This window comes from Megalops cyprinoides, chromosome 11 (genome assembly GCF_013368585.1).
Source record: "Megalops cyprinoides isolate fMegCyp1 chromosome 11, fMegCyp1.pri, whole genome shotgun sequence".
Taxonomy (NCBI): domain Eukaryota; kingdom Metazoa; phylum Chordata; class Actinopteri; order Elopiformes; family Megalopidae; genus Megalops; species Megalops cyprinoides.
In genome coordinates, this window is record NC_050593.1 from 24,936,532 (window position 1) to 24,955,799 (window position 19,268).

Here is a 19,268-nt window from a genome sequence, read left to right on the forward strand (position 1 = left end):
CTGCAGAATAAATATGACTACACTAAATGTAACCTCCTTTAAAACAGCCCTCAGGTTGTCTTATCTTTTCCCGTGTTTTTAGCTTCTCATTCCGTTTGGAAAAGATTAGTGTCGGAGGAGATTTAATGACCACAAGCACAACATCTTTTTACATCTGGAGCCTGCCTGGCTTCAGCAGCTTGCAGTGAAAAAGACTTTTAAATGGAGTATTGATTGCCTGAGTTCCCCCCTCTGCTGTATTCCCGTCAGAGCAGTAAGCCTTGCTCCTCTCTGTGGGATCAGCGTTCCTTTCAGCGGCCCCCTCTCTGCCGGCACTGCTGCCTCTTCTCCCACAATGCATGCTGGGACGGTGGCGTGGGCTCTGTAGTCACATGTGAATGGTGACTTGGTCTTTATATTTAGATTTGAATGGTAGTGTGGTCTCCGTAGTTACATATGATTGATGGCATAGATTCTGCAGTTACATCTGAATGGCGGTGTAGTTTCTGTGGTTATATGTTAATGGTAGTGTGGTCTCTGTAGTTACATGTGAATGGTGACTTTGTATCTATATTAAGAATTGAATGGTAGTTTGGTCTCTGTAGCTACATATGATTGATGGCATAGTTTCTGCAGTTATATTTGAATGGCAGTGTAGTTTCTGTGGTTACATGTTAATGGTAGTGTGGTCTCTGGAGTTAGTGTAAATGGTGGTGTAGTTTCTGTAGTTAAAAGTAAATGATGGTGGAGTTTTTGTAGTTACATGCGAATCGTGTAATATTTTCTGTAGTTATACATGAATGGTGGCGTGGTTTCTGTGGTTACATGTAAATCGTGGCATAGTCTCTGCAGTTACACATGAATGGTGGCATGGTTTCTGTAGTTACTAATGAATGGTGGCATAGTGTAAATGGTGGTGTAGTCTCTGTAGGTGGTTGTGCAATTTAATATGTGATGTTGGATGTAAAATTAAAAGCAGATCACAAATGGTTTTATCTTCAACAGGCTTAATTAGAGTGTGATCTACCCAGCACTACAAACACAAGATTTGTATTCATGTCTTTTTTCTGTGAGCGAGTTAGAATTAGGTAAAGGCATGTGAAAATGTTTTAGTACAGAGTAACTGAAGGAAAGAAAGAGACCATCATTAGTAGCCTGCAGCAATGAGCATTCATTTGAAATAATTACCAAATGAGATACTGTTGTTAAATTGCCTGAGACACATAGAAATCCTCCCAATCAATTGGCAAATTAGAAGCAGTAAGTTGTTATACATAGTCAACTTCGTTCATATTCATGCAAACCACACATCAACCAGTCATATTATCTTACTGGTTGCAGAATAAGCAAAGACATCAGAGGCAATTTATGTATTAGATGAAATATTCCTCCCATTAAATGCATTTATTTCACATACTGCAGTCTGTACATTGAGATCCCTCCTTAATTAACTATGCACCTCAGTTAATTAGTTGCAGATCATTTGAAAATCCTTGAAGTTCTTGAAATGTTGTGCTAAAATAATGCATCGTTGATGAACGTATAATTGTAATGGAACAAATAGTTTTTATTTTGAAATTTAAAAAATATATATGTTTTTTAATTTCAAAATAAAAACTGTGTATTTGTTTTATTTCACTCATATGACATATATGTTGATGGGATTAGCACAATTCCCTCACTTACATTAGAAATACACTGCCTTCTTTCCAGTCTTTGGGATGTCTTCCAGTTTTAATGGACTGAAAAAGATTCTAGGTAATGGTTTGTAAATTACCTCACTAACTCCTTTAAAATCCTTTGGATGTGTTCCACGAGGGCCCCCTGACCCCACTGTGGTGTGTGCTGGTAACTCCCTACAAATACATTAGGTGGCCATAAAGAATTGTTACCCTTTTACAACACACCAGCGTGTCTGTAAAGTATATAACCTTGATAAAATATATCAGGCTTCTGTAAAGTTTCCTCAACTCTAAAAAAGCATTCAAATGCAGCAGTGGTGCTACAACTAAAAGCCAATCTTTACCACTGCTCCTAGTCTATATAATGTATTGTCACAATTTTAAAACAGCAGGTCTCTATACGTTATTTTCACAGTTTGACTAACATTGGTGTCTCTACAAAGTGTTATTCCCATTTAAAAACAGCAGGTCTCTATAAAGTATACTGAACCCTTTAAAAACACAACCTTTCTATAACGCATTCTCACTAATTAATTTTGTCTTCTCTCTGCAGATGAAAGAGAAGATGTCCAAAAGAAAACATTCTCTAAATGGATAAATTGTCAGCTGGCGAAGGTAAGGCCAGTTTCTGCGCAACCATTTTTGTGGAAGTTTTTGTCCCTGGTTTCTTAGGAATGATTTCCAATCTGTTGTTCCAGAGATATTTCATAGATGTTGTTCTCATGGTTATGGCATTATATGACTGTGGTTGTGAAGGACATACCTCCTCACTGTCACAGCAACTCAGAAGACCAGGAAATGGATGGCTGTTTTAGGAGTAGAAGGGGAAGAGAGAATGAGAGGAAGGCAGAAAAAAGGAAGAGAGGGGACTGAGGCAGGGAAGATAGAGGAGGCAGGGATTGAGGAGTGGAGCTCCCCTGTTCAGCTTTTTTAACTCAATTCAGGCCTTAATGAGAAGAAAGGAGAGCAGCACATTTTAAAAGCAGCAAAAGACCTCCGGTGTGGCTGCAGAATTTATTTAACAAGGACTGCCATTACAGTAGAAGGGTTTCACACAAACATGGTGCTGTGAATATTAATGAGCAGTTTGGCCTCTCTCATCAAATTACTGAGCTCTCAAACACCCATTTTAAACCGGAGGGCCATTTTGCTAATCACAGCATGGTCTGATAGCCAGCGACTGGCAACTCTGCTTGAAGATCCTACAGAGTGAGTGCTGTCTGTAGAGCCAGCTTTCAGTGGGAACAGACTGAGTGCTGTCTTCAATGTGGTGTTTCAGTGCTGACAGTCTGAGTGCTGTCTGTAGAGCGGAGTTTCAGTGCTGACAGTCTGAGTGCTGTCTGTAGAGCGGAGTTTCAGTGCTGACAGTCTGAGTGCTGTCTGTAGAGCGGTGTTTCAGTGCTGACAGTCTGAGTGCTGTCTGTAGAGCGGAGTGTCAGTGCTGACAGTCTGAGTGCTGTCTGTAGAGCGGAGTTTCAGTGCTGACAGACTGAGAGCTGTCTTCAGTGTGGAGTTTCAGTGCTGACAGACTGAGAGCTGTCTTCATTGTGGAGTTTCAGTGCTGACAGACTGAGTGCTATCTGTAGAGCAGAGTTTCAGTGCTGACAGACTGAGAGCTGTCTTCAGTGTGGAGTTTCAGTGCTGACAGACTGAGGAAGATAAGATGCTATTCTAGGAAAGGTCTCGCAACTGGAAATTATTGAAAAATTGAAGTTAACTTTGCTTTCCATTGTCACTCACTCTGAATTCAATTCTGGACTAAGCAGTGAGCTGATGGATATCTTCATTTTCTAGCCTTCATGGGTATCCCTACTATTTGTTTCCTTTTCCACTGTTTTACACAAATCTCTGAACCACTTTTTCCTGGGATCAGGAAATGATTTCCCAGCTTTTCCCAACTCCCCCTCAATGGCTTTACTGTTTTTATTTAGTTGTAAAAGTTCTACATAATGAATAATTTTGATTGATTTGATTATGGATATGGAAAGTGGTTCCTTTACCATCTGTGCACTCAGTGGTGATGGTGAGTCCATGTATTAGTGTACTCTATGTTTCAATCCAGTGATGACAGTGAACTCTGCACTGGATTTGATTGCGGTAGTGCATTCAGTGGTGAGTTTGACTCTAATGCCGTCTGTGATCTTTATGTTGAGTTGCACTGAGGTGGTGTAAACCCATGTTCGTAAGTGGTTTCAGTAGTGTTGCAAGTACTTCTTGCTCCTAATGCAGTTCATGTATTCACCATAAATTTGTTATAAAGTGCATGAACAACTACATGAATTAATCTTGCTTGCCTCAAGTATCAATTGTGGTTATTAATTTAGTTGTGTTTGTTAATGCATTATGAGTGTGCGTGTTGCAACTGCACTGAAACAGTTTCATTAGATGCTCAGTGCATTTAGGCACAAGCAATGATACTAACAAACTTCTGTCATGGGTACAGACTGCAGGCATACTTGGATTGAGGAAGAACTTACAACTTAAGCAAATATTTAGTCCGAAGCGATTCAGGATAAATAGGATGCCATTAAATGAAATCACGTTGTATTTGACACTTTTATCAGATGTCTTGGTGCAAACCTCAAATAAAGCTGGATAGTTACAGCCTAGTTTAGACATCAGACAAGCTGTGATTGATAATACAAGCTATCATTAAAGACCAACAAAACTTAAAATATTTCAAGAAGCTTGATTCTGTCTTTGGATGTGTGCATTACCAGAAATGCTGTTTGAATCGTGTGTTGTCATGACTGCAGCACACTCTGGTAATAACGAAGTGTGTGAGCACAACAGACAATAATGAGTGATGCTTGTAGATACAGTTGTCAAGCTGACTGCAGTGCATGTGAACAGAGCCATAGTGAATGTCTTTCTCTCATTCTCTCTCTCAACTCTCATTGCTAACTTGTGATGTATTCCTTTTTATTTTTTGCTCACTATTAGTGGATAATCTGTTTGGAGGACACACAGCTGGTCTCAATTAGAGCTATAAATAAGGGGTGATAGTGAGACAGGGAGTGTCAGTGACTCAACAGACATGCGCGCACACACACACCCACACACACACCCACACACACACCCACACACACGCGTACACACACACGCGCACACACACACACACACACACACACACACACACGTACACAGACACACCATAGTGTAAGCAGAGTGTGAGGTAGAAATCTGCCAGACAGCAGGGCCAATGCAACTGCCAGATGAACAGAATACCCTCCCCTTTATTCTTACAAAGGATTACTGGAGGTTCAAGGTGTGCCGTTGTCATGGTTACCGTGGCTCAGGTCATTGTATTGAGGATTCTATTGAATCTGTTTCATCGCCCAGTGAGTCGAGACAAAAGCAAACTAATGACAACAGCGGACACCACTGCTGTGTTCCCTCTTTGACAGGGAGAGCGAAACAGACACAAGTTTCAATTAGCGTACCGGTGAGAATGGACTGAAAGCAGTGATATCTGATTGGTTTGCTCTCATGTGGATTGTCTCTTATTGGTTAGATGCCTGTGGAATGTATCTGATGGGTTAGATTGGCTGAGGGGGGAGAGTGATGACTGTAATCTGTTAGGAAACAGGAGTTGTACTTCAGGGACTTCACCAGCACTATTGAAAAATAATTCTTTTTTTTTTTTAATCATATAGTGTTCTAAAGAGTCACCAACTGTTTTATAACTCTGCTTGTGTGTACTCGTGTTAAACATAGAAACCATCCTCAGTTAGCTGTGCATAGCTATGTATGCTTTTAATAGCCGGGGAGATAAATGAGACCCTAGAAGTTGAGTGAGTGAAGGGTACCTAAGGAGTTAGGTATGCAAGTTATGGGACTGAATCAGGTGCTGTTGAGTCATATGCAAGTGTGAGTGGTTTAGCTGTGAGGTGTAAAAAAGGTGTGACTGTATAATTGGATCTGTACATGGATACTGGATTGATCAGTAGTTTTGTTAAAAAATGTTACACACAGAAGAGAGAAATTCAGTTCAAAAGAAGTTTGTCCTGCTACATAAAAAAATCCCCAAAATACATTTTCCTCCTGGGGAGTATTGAGAAAAAAAAACAAAAAATCAAAAGAGAGTTCTTTTTACTAGATTTTTTTTTCTCAACAGTATTGAACTGAACAAACAAATTAAATAAACATGGCAAAAAAGAGACAGCGATTTCAGGGGATTCAGGAGATTTCAGGGCTTTCAGGGTGACTAAGTCAGTATAGAGTTAAGAACTGAACTCTTTAGCCTCATCTGTTCCAGGTCAGAAACTAAAACCTTCACTTGTCCCCAGGGACTTTCCAAACAACTACACATCCCCCACCGTTCCGAGGCACCGTGCACCAAACAAAGAATGTGTCCTTTTAAGTGCAGCCCGAGACACTAAGTCAGTGTGGCAATAACCTGTCTGCTAACTGCTGATGAGATTCACCTGGCTGCTTCAGACAAGCAGCTAAGACTGGGCCCGTTCCAAGGTTCTCCTTTAAGCCCCTCCAACTCTCAGTGAGCCATCACTTCGTGTGACGTGGTGCGGTGTCACCGAATAGTCACGAGCACTGTATAAGCCCCTGGAGAGCCTGGGCCGAAGGATCCAGAAAAAAGCACTCAGTCTAGAACACATCTTGAATTTCTGAAATCATCATCAGTTGGTACTGTTACCGTCAGCTGTACCAAAGGTGAAGCACTCTGTCCTCGTTAATCCTGTAGTGCTTGCCCTTCGGCCTAGGAAAGTTCTAACAGCTGTCCTTATCTGCCAGTGACTGGCAGTCGACTGGCGTCCTCAGGTTTTACGCATTACATTTCTTGTGATATATTCAGATACTGTTATTTTGACTGTGGTGGTAGTATTTTAGTTATTATTAAATTCTTGTGATTTAAAAACAGTAATTGAAGATTATTCAAGTAGCTCGATGTGATGCCTGGTCATCATTGTATGAACTACTCGCTAATAGGTGTTTTCAGCTGCTGTGTGTGTGGTTGTGCATTTTAAGTCATTAATCTCAAGACTATTGTTTAATTCTGTTTGTGTGGCAGATTTACATGAAACATAGGTACATGGTTGCCACTTCCCGTGGTGGAGGTCAATTTGAAACAAGTCCACAGTGGCTTGTGAGATGTGGTTTCAGTGATCCCTTTAACCTTCATTTTCCCTTTGTTTTGGGGTTATTTGAGGGTTATATCTGAACCCCCTCACCTTGCTAGCTAATGACTGGAACATTCCGTATTGTGGAGCTGTGTCAGTACAGACTCCCAAATGAGAGCTTGGGAGCCTAAGGCAGGAATTCTTAAACCAGAGCCTGGGGTCCCACCATGTATGCTGGTTTTGTTCTAGTAATTAATAAGGCCTAATTGGGCTGTTAATTAAATGCTGATCTATATTTGACTTCAATAAACAAGTAGCAACTCTTAGTACTTTAGTCACAGAGAGGGGTTCCAGGTGTTTCTTCTAACAGGAGGATATACATTAAGGTGTCTGTAATTATTTCTTCTCAGTTAAAATAAATAGACAAGTATTTGACTTTGCTGATTTAGAGTAATTATTTGTTCAATAGGGCCAAGAACAATGAACAGATTAATTAATTAGCAATTAAGATCAGTATTCAGTTAGCAGCTCACTCAAATCTAATCCAGCCTAACATGTGCATGGAAGACGGTCAGGGCCGTGTCTCAGGAATACTGTCCCAGGGAATAACACCGCTCCAAGGAAGTGCTCCTCTGTTGTCCTGTCTGATATCTTACCCCAAACTGGAGTTCCTGTTGTAAAAAGGCTGCCATCTTTGAAAGGGGCACATCTCCTCTCAGGTGTAGCACCCCAGAGTGTCGCTGCATATCAAACTGATGCCTACCCAGTGCCAGTTAGCAATGTGTGGTGAGTTTAGGCCACTGAAGTCATTCCTTTACAGGACAGTGCCACTGTGACAGACTATGGAAAATCTGAGAAAGAATAAATATTCTCTCAGAGGTATACTAAAAGAGTCTTTTGTTTCTGGTTCTGCTAATAGCAGTGAGAAAAGTAAAATAAAATACAGAAAGTAAAGGTAAGGCAAAATACTTTCAGCTATGTAAATCCGTTCCTTCTTTGACTTCATTAAAGTGCTGGTCACTCTCAGAAACGGGAGAGGAACGGTTTGATGTGAGAAGTAATCGATTACACGAAGAGCGTAACTGAAATTTTAGAGGATTGTTGTGTTGCTGACCTCCATCCTTGGCACCAGGGGTATAATCAGGGAAATTGTGCTGTCAATCACTACATCACAGTGTGACAATGACATGTCACTGTGCCTCCAGCACTCAGTGCCTTTAATGACTCTTATTCCACAATTAGCAACAGCCTGATGGATTTTTCATCTCCTACCACACTTGACTGCAAAGCATTTGCTGCAAATTTTCTAACATCATTAAATATTTTTCAGTCATTTTTGTTTGTGGTTCTGGGCTGGGTATCAATAATAATCGTGCCAAAATATGTTTGCAATTAATTTTCTGATGCTGTTTTTAGCCAATGGTGCAGCTGGGCACTCCTCATATTTGTCAACCATTGTTGACACCAAGAGCGCATATATTTCTAAAGGAGGTGTTGTTATATACACGGGATAAAACCTGACTGGCTTGTGTGTGTATTCTGTTATTATTAAAATATATGCACATAAGGATAATGTGTATATATATATATCTGTCAACATACATCCTCAGATTACATGAGAAATGTAGATTACTGCTGAAATGCAATGTAAAGGTTTTGCCAAATGGTCAGACAGCACAGGGATGTTATTTATTCATGTGACTATCAAAAAGCAATGGGCTTATGCATTTGCCCATCAGAATCATTATTATAACCACAATGAAATATTGGAATGCATGTTCTACAATATGCATAAATTTACATGTTTCAACACAACTTTCTGTGTTGATAAATCACACACTTTGAAATAAAATTTGCTAATGGAATAATCAGAAATTATTGAAATTTATGCATACACTTGGTCGATAAATGAGGTCCCAGCTGTCATTGTTTTTGAAGTGTAAAAAGTAGGAAACTTACAAAATGTCTAAGTGGGCCCCCACACTTTCACCACCCCCACAAGATGAACCCATCAGTCTACTGCTAATCCCCCCCCCCCCCCAAACACACACACACACACGCTTGCCCCTACACTGTCACTCACTCACCATAAAACTGAAGGTGATGGAATTCCTGTCAGTGTCAGTTACAAGAGTCAGAGTCACTGTCATTGATAGGGTCAGAGTCAGGATCAGTTATCAGCTCTTAGTCAGAGTTCTGTAGGGTTACAGTTAGGGTGACATACAGGACTCTTATTTCTTAATGACAGGGAGAAAAGCAGACAGGAAGTGACTGAAATATTCTGTCATTGTCGTCTTCAACCCTGCATGTGGAATCCTCTATAAACATATTTTATCTCATGTCGCAAGATAAGCTTACGAGAGCGATCACACAGGCAGAGAGGAACGCAGGATTACAGAGGATGGAGGAGAGAAATGCAGATCTATAGAGGGATGACACTGGAGACAGATGGATTCCTGCTCGAATGATAGATATAGAGAAGTCATTTTCAAGCTCCCTGCTTTTTTTTCTCCCAGACTGAGTTTGATTTTCTATTTTCATCAAAGGCAGAAAAGCGAGCGGGTGAAAAGAAAAGGTTTCCTTACTGTATTGAGCTCCAGATCTTCTCACCTAGGTGTCAGAAAGTAATAATAACCACAAAAAAGGAGATATGAGATTTCTCTTGCGGTCTATGTGTGTGTATGTGTGCATGTGTATGCACAGAGGTATGTGTGCAAGTGCATATTCATGTTTGCATGTGTATGCCCATGTGGTCTTGGGGAAAAAGGATGGAGCAGTTTAAATAGAAAACACCTCTTTATCAGGGGCAGTTATAGCGGCTTTAGCTGGGTTTTATTCAGATGCAATGGCATTATGAGCTGTTGGGAAGACAGAGACTGAACTGTTTAAGTGGGCTCATTGTCATGGGGAAATAAAAAATGGTCATTCTGGGGGAAGAGTCAACCCTGTGGACCTAGGCAAGAGCCAGTCCTTTGGACTGGAGGAACAGTCAATTCTGTGGACATGGGAGAAGACCTAGTCCTTTTTACAGGGGGAATAGTTAGTCCTATGGACCTGGGGAAGAGCTAACCCTTTGGGTTGGGGAGAGACAATCAATTCTGTTGACCTGGGGAAGACACAGCTGTGTGGATTGGAAGACAAAGTCAATATGAAACCTTTATTATCTAAATAAATGAAGGTAGAATTCCCCTGAGTGCTTTAAGATGCTGTGCAAGCGGCAAAGCCAGGAGGAAATATACTTTGAAGTTTCTGTAAACAGCTTCAATCAGATTTATCAAGAACAGGGCCTTCTTCTCTCAATGCCTATCTCCGTCAAACAGAAGAGGAGAGAGGACAGATAATCAACGCCTCTCCTTTTCAGTTGTGTATGAGTTTGTTTGTTTCCAGGCTTAGTGAGGGTTGAGAAGACATTAGGGACAAGTCGAGGAAAGGTTGTGCACGGTTTGTTGTGAGTGTTGGTCCTCTCTATTCCCTCTCTGTCTTTTTTATTTCTGTTATTTTTCTGCCGATGTTGGTTCATATCTTGTAGGATATGTGATTCCTGTGTTACTGCACAATATATGAGCTCTGTGTAGGTAGCGGAAAAGCAGCTGTCAGGTGCAGAAATAGTCAGCTAGCACTGATCCAAAGAGGTGTGTCCCGGTCGATTCAGCTATCTGAATTGTGCTAGCATACACAGGGGTAATAGTAAGTGGGCCCGCCTGGGAATAAGTGTTCAATGAGTCAAAGGTGTTACGCAGATGTGGCTGTGCACCGGCTAATCGGGACACTTGCCACTAAGACACTTCATCGTGTCTTCACTGGTGCCGGCGAAACTATGACTGTACATATTTTCTTATTTATGAATGAGTCATGTTTGACTGTAACCACCACAATTCTGCTGTCAGCTTCTTCAAAAGGCTTCCCTCAGGCTGTAAAAGGCATTCTGATCTTTATCATTGCTTTCTTGGATGAGAATGGCAATAACCCCCCCCATTTTATAGATCCTCCCTTATGACAACCTATCCGTTGTGCAAACTCATTGTTTTACTTTCCCCTGTCATGTCGGTGAGTACATCTTTACATCAAAGAATGGAGTCCACTTGCAAGAAAATTGCATCCAAATGTCACGGTGGTTAGACAAGTAATTTGTCTCATTTTTCAAAAAGTTCTCACTCGATGTTCATAACTCTGTCCATTTCTGTCCAGGTTTGTTGTATGCATCCTTCTTGCGAGGTATCCTCATTACAAAACATCTTTCTGTGCTAACAGTGTGATTTGGGTGTTATTGGTCATGGCAAACAAATTTCAGTGTTTTTTTTTCAGTGTTTTCTTCCTGAGAAAATGGGTTTTTAGGTCATCCAATCCTCCCTTTGGCTAAACCCTGTTAGTTTTGTTTTCTAGGCAGTGATAACATTGTTTTGTATGCAATAAGTGGGATTCTAAGGTTTAAAACAAGCCCTCACTGGTTAAAATACAACATGACCTTCATGCATTCTGGGTAGTGTATTGTAGCTGGCAAGCCTGACACAGAAGCCATACATTGCTGACTGTGTCAGAATGTCACTGTAGTCTGCTTCACAGAAAGATACAAACCATGTCTTTAAAGTGTGTTCTTTTGGTGCTAATAGACTTTATTTAAAGCTCGTAAAATGGCACGTTGCTAATTAAACAGATTGATTTACACATTCAGAGCCAGAATATTAAGTTTGGACCTGAGTCAGTCCATGGTGATAGCTGAAATCACATCTGTAAGGGTGCTGTACAGATGTTAACCTGCTCCCTGTCACAAGGGGGAGCTAGAGAAGCTGCCCTGAGAAGATCCCCTAGCACAAATTTTATACAAATAACCACCAACCATTATAATACTGGGAAAGTCGTTCATTTTTGGCTGGATTAAATCAATTTTGATTGGTAACGAAACATGAACAATATTCTAATATGCCAACTTGTTTGAACACTGAAAAAGCACTGTATTTTGGTAGTGTTCTAGTTAAACTGTCTACTTGCAAGCTTGTATTTTAAATGTGCCTTGGAGACTGATTAAAATTTAGACAAGTGGAAAGCCTGGGAAAAATATTGTATTTTTTTCTTGAAATGCTGTCTCAATCAGAAAACAGCCGTCTCCATAGACTGTCTCTATATGAAACAGCGCCGTCTCATCACACTGTCTCTGTCTAAGCCATTTCATCATGCTGTCTCAGCCCGAAACAGAGCTGTTTCCTCATACTGTCTATCTGAAGCAGAGGTGTTTCCTCACACTGTCTCTATCTGAGAGAGAGAGCTGTTTCTTCATACTTTCTATCTAAAACAGCCATTTCCTTAAACTGTCTAAATCAGAAATTGAGCTGTTTGCTTGTATGGAGCTGTCTTCTCATGCTGTCTCCAGTGGAAACAAAGCCATCTCAAGTTGTTTTCCAATCTCATGTTTACACACTGTGGCCATCTTTGTGTCCGTTTAATTTGTTTTAGGCTGAGATGTCTCAGTGTGACTGCAACCCCTTTTTGGATTGAAAGATTCCCATTTCAATCCCGGACACATACATACATTTAAAGTCTGAGTATTTCATAATGTGTCCGTAACTAGAATCTAATCGCAATGACAGTGTGACCAAGATGAAAACGTGACCATGATAAGAATGTGACCATGAGCATTCTGCTGAAAAAAAGTACACAGTGAGAAGCACCCCTGCAGTCGCTAGGCGACAGGAAATTCTGACATTCTGAGTTTTAGAAAGCAGGAGGTAAGTGAAGGTCATTCACCACATAAACACTAAGAGTTCCGCGCATACCTGCCGATGAAAGGAGGCTTGTAACGCTGAGTCCCCCTGTTCCCAGCATGAAAATGAATAAAAGAAAGATCAGGATGATAGAGACATTTACATCAAAGCTTCATTACAGCTTCATTGCTGGAGCTACATCTCAGCTTGCCTTTTTTTTTTTTTTTTTTTTTACCTGTTTTTCAAAATGACTTTCTATTTCTCAGCAGTTCTGCCTCTGGCTACCTGTGTGAGGTGTCTGTGTGGGGGTGATATAGGGTAAATTTATTGTCTGACCGTCTCTGGCTGTATGGAGGTAATTTAAGGTGAAGATAGGTATCCGACCCTTTCTGTCTCTGTGGGGGTAATTTAGGCTGAAGTTTACTGTCTGATCCTCTCTGTCTCTAGGTGATAATATAGAGTTAAGTACAGTGCCACTCCTCTCTGTCTCTGCGGGGGTGATATAGGGTGAAGTGTAGTGGCTGAACTTCTATGTCTGCAGGGGGTGAATTGTGATGCCTTACACTTTTTGTGTCCCTGCAGGCTGGGAAGCCCCCGATTGAGGACCTCTTCACTGACCTGTGTGATGGGCGGCGTCTGCTGGAGTTGCTTGAGGGCTTGACAGGGCAAGAACTAGTGAGTGACATCACCCATGTAATTTGAACCTCAGTCCCAGACTCCTCCTCCTCCTCCTCTCTCATTCCTCTCCTTCTGTCCCTCCTCTGGTCCCCCCCCCCCCCCCCCCCCCCCCCCCCCTTCCCCGATGTCTCTCGGCAAAGCAATTCTCCAATCTGTACACTAAACTCCCCCACTGAAGTCTTCCTTTGAACTGTGTTGTTTTTCTGCAGGCAAAAGAAAAGGGCTTTACGCGCGTTCATTCACTCAACAATGTGAACAGAGCACTGCAGTTCCTTCAGAAAAGCAATGTGAGTGAGCGGGCTCCTGTGGAAAACACTGGCTGCTGTTGGCCGAATGTTTTGTGCATTTTACTACTGTTGGCTTTCTGCTGATTGCCATCTGGTTGGCGTGGACAAGACTTTGTTTTTGTATAAAGCAGTCGTTTCTGGGCAGAGAAAAACTTTGATTTTATAGACATACGCACAATGTAAATGTAAATGTATGTACATTACAATAACATTGGAATTGTGAACATGCTGCTGTGGTTAAGTTGCCTGGTTCAGTTATGTTTTGCTGTGAAGCATACACTGGCACACAAAGTGGAGAGGGTTTCTCAAATGTTTAACACAATGATAAGTCTGACACACAACTCACAAGCACATGGTAACACCTAACACACGTACACATCAATAAAAATAACAGCACGTAGTATAAGAGTTCTGATAATTTACCCAGTTCTTGCAGATTCAGGCACAACTTGCAGTTTTGGGTCACGCTAAAATGATTACTAAGCAGGCTGGCTTGCTACGTACAGTGAAATGCTTCAATGCATTTATACCAAAGGGGCAAATGAGTAGAATGTTGCTAGAAACACCTCCTTCTGCGTTTCTATTAAAGCTTAAACGAACGCGGGGGCAAGTGTCATTGCTTGCTAACAAAATGATGGCTGACGAAATCACACTGAAATTTGTGAAAAGCCAGAAAAGCACTTTCAACAATTTTTCTAAAGAGCCTTAAGAGAAGTGGGACGCCACTGCTGCTTCCCCCGAAATTTTTCACAGCAACTGACAATCCTTGATTTTGCGATGGCGCTGTATGATCTTCATTTTACAGAGACACTTGTTTCTCACTGCTGTCAGTGTATTACAGGTCATTCGGTGCCAACAAAACAATTGTTCCCTCTCTCCCCTGCCTCTCTCTCTCTCTCACTTGCTCTTTCTCTCTCTCTCTCTCTCTCTCTCTCACTTTTTCTTCCTTTCTCCTCCTCTCCTTTTTCTATCTCCCTTTCTAGGTTGAACTGGTTAATATAGGTGGGCTCGACATTGTTGATGGAAATCACAAGCTTATCTTGGGCCTCATCTGGAGCATCATCCTGCACTGGCAGGTGAGTGACCTCACCCACCATTACATTACATTACATGTTATCCATTTATACAGCTGGATGTTTACTGAGGCAATTCTGGGTTAAGTGTCTTGCAACCAGCAGAATCCAACCAGCAACCTTTCGGTTATGAGCCCTGCTTCTTGTGACTGTGCTACACTGCCTCCCAGTGTATCCAGTGTAAGGGAGATTGTGCCTGTGTGTAACAGATGTGTGAGTGCCTGAAGCGTGCAACTGACGTGGGAGCGACTATCCTTTTAAGTTAGAGGTGTGCAGTTAATATGTTACTGTGCGTGTGCATTAGAGGTGTGCGAAAGACGTGTGAATGCTTGTGTCTGTGTATTACAGGTTTATGACTGACAAAAGCTTTTTCATTAAACTGAATACAGCTTTTCATTCTCCGTTACTCCATAACGCAAGTGTTGTACTTAAGCTTCTTCTGCTCAGAGGAAGGATTGAATGTGGCTGTTAGTGTGGCTTAGTTTTTTAACCCATCTTAGCTGTGAGGGTTTACGGGTGCACGGATAGCCAGCACAGCTTAAGATGAACATAGGAGAGCTGTGGGAGAATGTGATGAGCATGATGAATGACACATGAATGAAAAAATGATGATGAAGCGAACGCTGAACCATGAATGAGTGCGGTTTTAGTGACCACCAGAGTGGTTACTGAAATACTGACATTGGTATGAGGTTAGCAACTGTAGTTAACTAGCGGGAGCTTTGTAGCAGGATGTTTCAGCTTCTGAAAAAGGCCTGGCCTTGGGGCTCCTGAGTGACTCATTGAGCAGGATGCTTATCCTGAATGCAGGCTGAGCGCTATGGCTTGGATTCAAAAGTGGCAGAGCCCACAGCAGCCTTAGCAGCTCTGATTCACCAGGTATTGGGATGGATAGATCGGCCAGGGTCCCTTCATCGCTATCCTGCATTTAGTGCCCACTTCATTGTAGGTGACTGTAGTGCAGTGTGGCTGGTGTGCAGTGTTGGGGAATAGTGAACTACATGTAATTAAACTAGTAGTTTAACTACATTTTGCAGTAGCTTGCTGGTAGTTCAACTACATTCATATTAGCATAGTGATTCAAGTAGTTAAATTTTTTTTCCATTTTTTTTGTAGTTAACTACTGAAACTACAAACAATTTTCAGACAATTGCGGTCACCTTACCCTGTGCTCCTGTTTGAGTGGTGAGACAAACCTGTAGTAAAATTGGCTATCTGGAGACTACGGGTGGGAAGGAAGGAGAACCACCACACTGACCACCAGCAGAAAACTGTTTCTCTCAACATATTGCTATCAAATAGCTAGCACTCTATAATATATATACTGCAGATCATCTACACAATAACATCATACATACATACAAGTGAACACACACACACATACACATGGTCACATGCACACAGAGCTGAAGCCAGATGAAGTTAGTGAGAGTGTGTGTGTGTGTGTGTGTGTGTGTGTGTGTGTGCGCACACAATTAGCCTTTGTACAACTACATGTGGGCAGATCCATTACGGTTTGAATACTGTTGAATGGTCAAAAATTGTTGAGGCCACATGGCAAACAACAGAAATGTGCTAATGTTATGTAATTATATTTGTGTGGATGTGTTTTGTGTGTGTGCGTGCGTGCCTGCCTGCGTGTGTGTGTGTATGATTCCAGAACCTTGTATTGTTATTGGACCCATTTAAAGTTTTCAGATGTTCACAGATGTCCACAATAATAACACAAAACCTGCCAAAAGCTTTTAAAATCCTGTTTTAGAAGTCCTACACTCTATTCAATATTCTTTCTTCAACTAAAGTAGAGTCTACATCTGGCCAACAAAAGCAGACATCTGAATCATTTGATTGCTATTCACGGCTGCTCAAGACATCTTTTGAAACCCACAAAAATGAGTTCATAAAATTTTAACATCATATCTCAATTCCTATTCAACATGTGTATATATTTTGATTAGACTTAAAAAAAAGGTTTATAAGCTAAACTTTCTGCATCAATCAAGAAGAAAGCCAATAAGGTTCATGCTGCCGATTGCCAAAAAGCATTCAATGCATGTGTCCAAACCTCATTAAACTATGATTATTGTTATTTCACGCATTGTTCAGGTCACATAGCAAACAAGGCAGACTATTCATGTTTCAGCTATTCAGTTATTTGTTGCTGTCAACACCCCTTGCTGTAAAGGGGGGCAGAGTGGCATTATCCTGCACAGTTTCACTGCGCGCTGCAGCAGTGCAGCACTGTAATTAAGCGTCTCTGAAGAGGAACCGCGTCGTCAATGTTTGGTCCTGCTGCACAAAGATGACAGGATAGCGGGGAGGATGGAGACTGGGGATACCGTATTGGCTATCATCGGGCACGTGGGTGAATGGGTGATTTTATTGGCTGGTAACGCTGAGGGGGAAAGACACCTGCAGGCTTGGTATCCAGGAGTAGATAAGTCTGAAGAAGAGTGGAGCATTATGGGAAGTGTGAGGGATGTGTGATGGATGTTGAAGGTAAAGGCCTGTTTAAATACCGGAGACATTTTTGCTTCCTGCCAGCGATGTCAATCAAACTTTTCTGATGCTTCCTTTTTTCCCCAGAGCTGGTCTCCAGGCTGCTCTAGAACTGTCACATGCTGACACTGAGCCTAGGGATGTGTGTGTGTGTGTGTGTGTGTGTGTGTGCGTGTGTGTGCGTGCGTGTACATGTGCATGTGTATGTGTGTGTGGGTGTCTGCCTCTCTCCTTTCTCTCACTGTCTCTCGCTCTGTCACCCTCACTCTCCTCATTCCCACTGTCTCAAATATGTTAGTTTCATTCCTGCTGTGTCTCCATATGCTACATCTTAAAAGATGAGCTTTAATAGTGTAGGCGTAAGTGTACGTTTCTGTTCCTGCAGTATTTGTGTATAACTACTTTTAGGCTATCACTCTTTTTGTCTGGTAAAGGATGTGTTTGAGAAAGTGTGTGTGTGTGTGTGTGTGTGTGTGTGTGTGTGTTTGTATGAAAATGGTACACACTCTCACAGGTGCCAATGAGATGTTGGTTCAGGCTTCAATCCCAGATGGTAGGGTAATATCCTTGTGTGAGGCCTGAATTGCTCAGAGATAAAAATACCCATGGTAATATGATCTAAAGTCAGCATATAAATAATGAAATTAAATAATGTAATCTCTCTCTCTCTCTCAGGTGAAGGATGTGATGAAAGATTTGATGGAGGGGCTACAGCAGACCAGCAGCGAGAAGATTCTGCTGAGCTGGGTGCGGCAGTCCACCCGAGATTACAAGCAGGTCAATGTGGTCAACTTCTCCAGCAGCTGGTCTGATGGGCTAGCCTTCAACGCCCTCATCCATAGCCACAGGTCAGAGGTCACAGGTCATTGACACAGACCTCTTGCACTAATACTGTCTCCTCTTTTAATAGACAGCTTAAGTGCTTTTCTCTTCTGTTTCATTTACTCCTCTCCTAGTGTACTACAACATAACTTAATGTACCACTGTGCTTCTTAGAATTAGATAGCAGGAGACAAAACACTCCAGTATTCTCAATCATGATCTAATGCGTGTAAATTACTGTAACCGGGTACTTATTTTCAAAAGCTGGAGAAAACAATTACTTACTGAACATCCTGGAAATACATATTATCTTACTCCATACATAGGAAAGAAGGAAAAAATGAAGGAAAATTACCCTTGAATTTACACATATTTAATTCATATGTGGAATGTGAACAATATTTGCGTGTAACTCTAACTTTAAGAGGCTGCTGTTCCACATGTCAGTTGGCCACGGGTAAATAGATATTGCAGGTAGTGTGTTAAATGAAGTGTTTATTCCTTTGTGTCATGCCTACTGTTTCAAACTGCTTAATGCATGTGACGGCAGCTCCAAAATTCAGAGTAGAGTGACAGATGAAAAGGCATTGAGGGGTTTTAACAGTGCATGAAATCGTGGTATGATATTAAGTTGTGATGGTAGCAAATATCATGGGAAATCCCTCAAACTCACATTTCATCAATTTGGATGAGAAACCATGCATGTCTTTGCCTATATATTGTCCCTAGTCATTCAAATGCTTGCCATGAATGTGGGAGATGGAAAAGGCCCTATCGTACAGTGCCCATGTTAGATAGTCATTACTATTCCACCGGTGTAATCTTTTAATATCCCTATACCTGCCGGGTCTTTGCATGAAAATCTAACAAAATATATAGATTTGCTAAGCACATCCATAGACATCTCCTTAACCTCCTTGCACCTAACAAACTGGGTCAGTGTTCCTAAAAGCCTCCTCCACACCTGTGCATCTGTAAGTACAGAAAAAATGTCATACAGCAAAGGAGGAGAGCCCTTAACCTTGTGATGGATGCAGGTATAATGTTCCTCCTCTGCACTGGCTTTGATGCACTGTAGCTAGGGGGACAAAAAAATCTCACAGGAGCTACACTGAAAAGCAACCTACATCTAATGAATTTGACTGCAAGTTAGGCAGCAGGCCTACAGATGTTACAGCCTTACATGGATCTTAAAACTATGTCACCCGATTGACAACACACATTGTGTACACACTTTGTGTATGTATGCTTATATGTAATATTGAGATCCAAGTCCCTTTGAAGTAAATTTCTTTCTTCTAAATGGAAGCATCTAAGACCATGTGTCTATTGATGTCTTTGTGGAGGCTTACAATTATAGTCAAGGGGGCTGTTGGTGTTCTTCTGGCCAGAGAGCAAGAGTGTAATGGCCTGAGTTTTTTGTTAAGGGCCCAAAGTATCTAGGATTATGTTTGTTTTACTGTTGGTGCTT

The 19,268-nt window shown here is 41.4% G+C and overlaps 1 protein-coding gene across 7 annotated transcripts in view; it reads left to right on the forward strand.

Moving 5' to 3' along the window:
- Positions 1 to 19,268, forward strand: part of dmd (dystrophin) — a 162,037-nt gene that overhangs the window by 35,691 nt on the left and 107,078 nt on the right. For all 7 annotated transcript variants that reach the window (XM_036540281.1, XM_036540280.1, XM_036540282.1 and 4 more), the window contains exons 2-6: positions 2,215 to 2,276; positions 13,021 to 13,113; positions 13,326 to 13,403; positions 14,387 to 14,479; positions 17,651 to 17,823. In XM_036540281.1, coding sequence (XP_036396174.1) covers positions 2,215 to 2,276; positions 13,021 to 13,113; positions 13,326 to 13,403; positions 14,387 to 14,479; positions 17,651 to 17,823 — 499 coding nt within the window. The remainder of the gene's footprint in view (positions 1 to 2,214; positions 2,277 to 13,020; positions 13,114 to 13,325; positions 13,404 to 14,386; positions 14,480 to 17,650; positions 17,824 to 19,268) is intronic.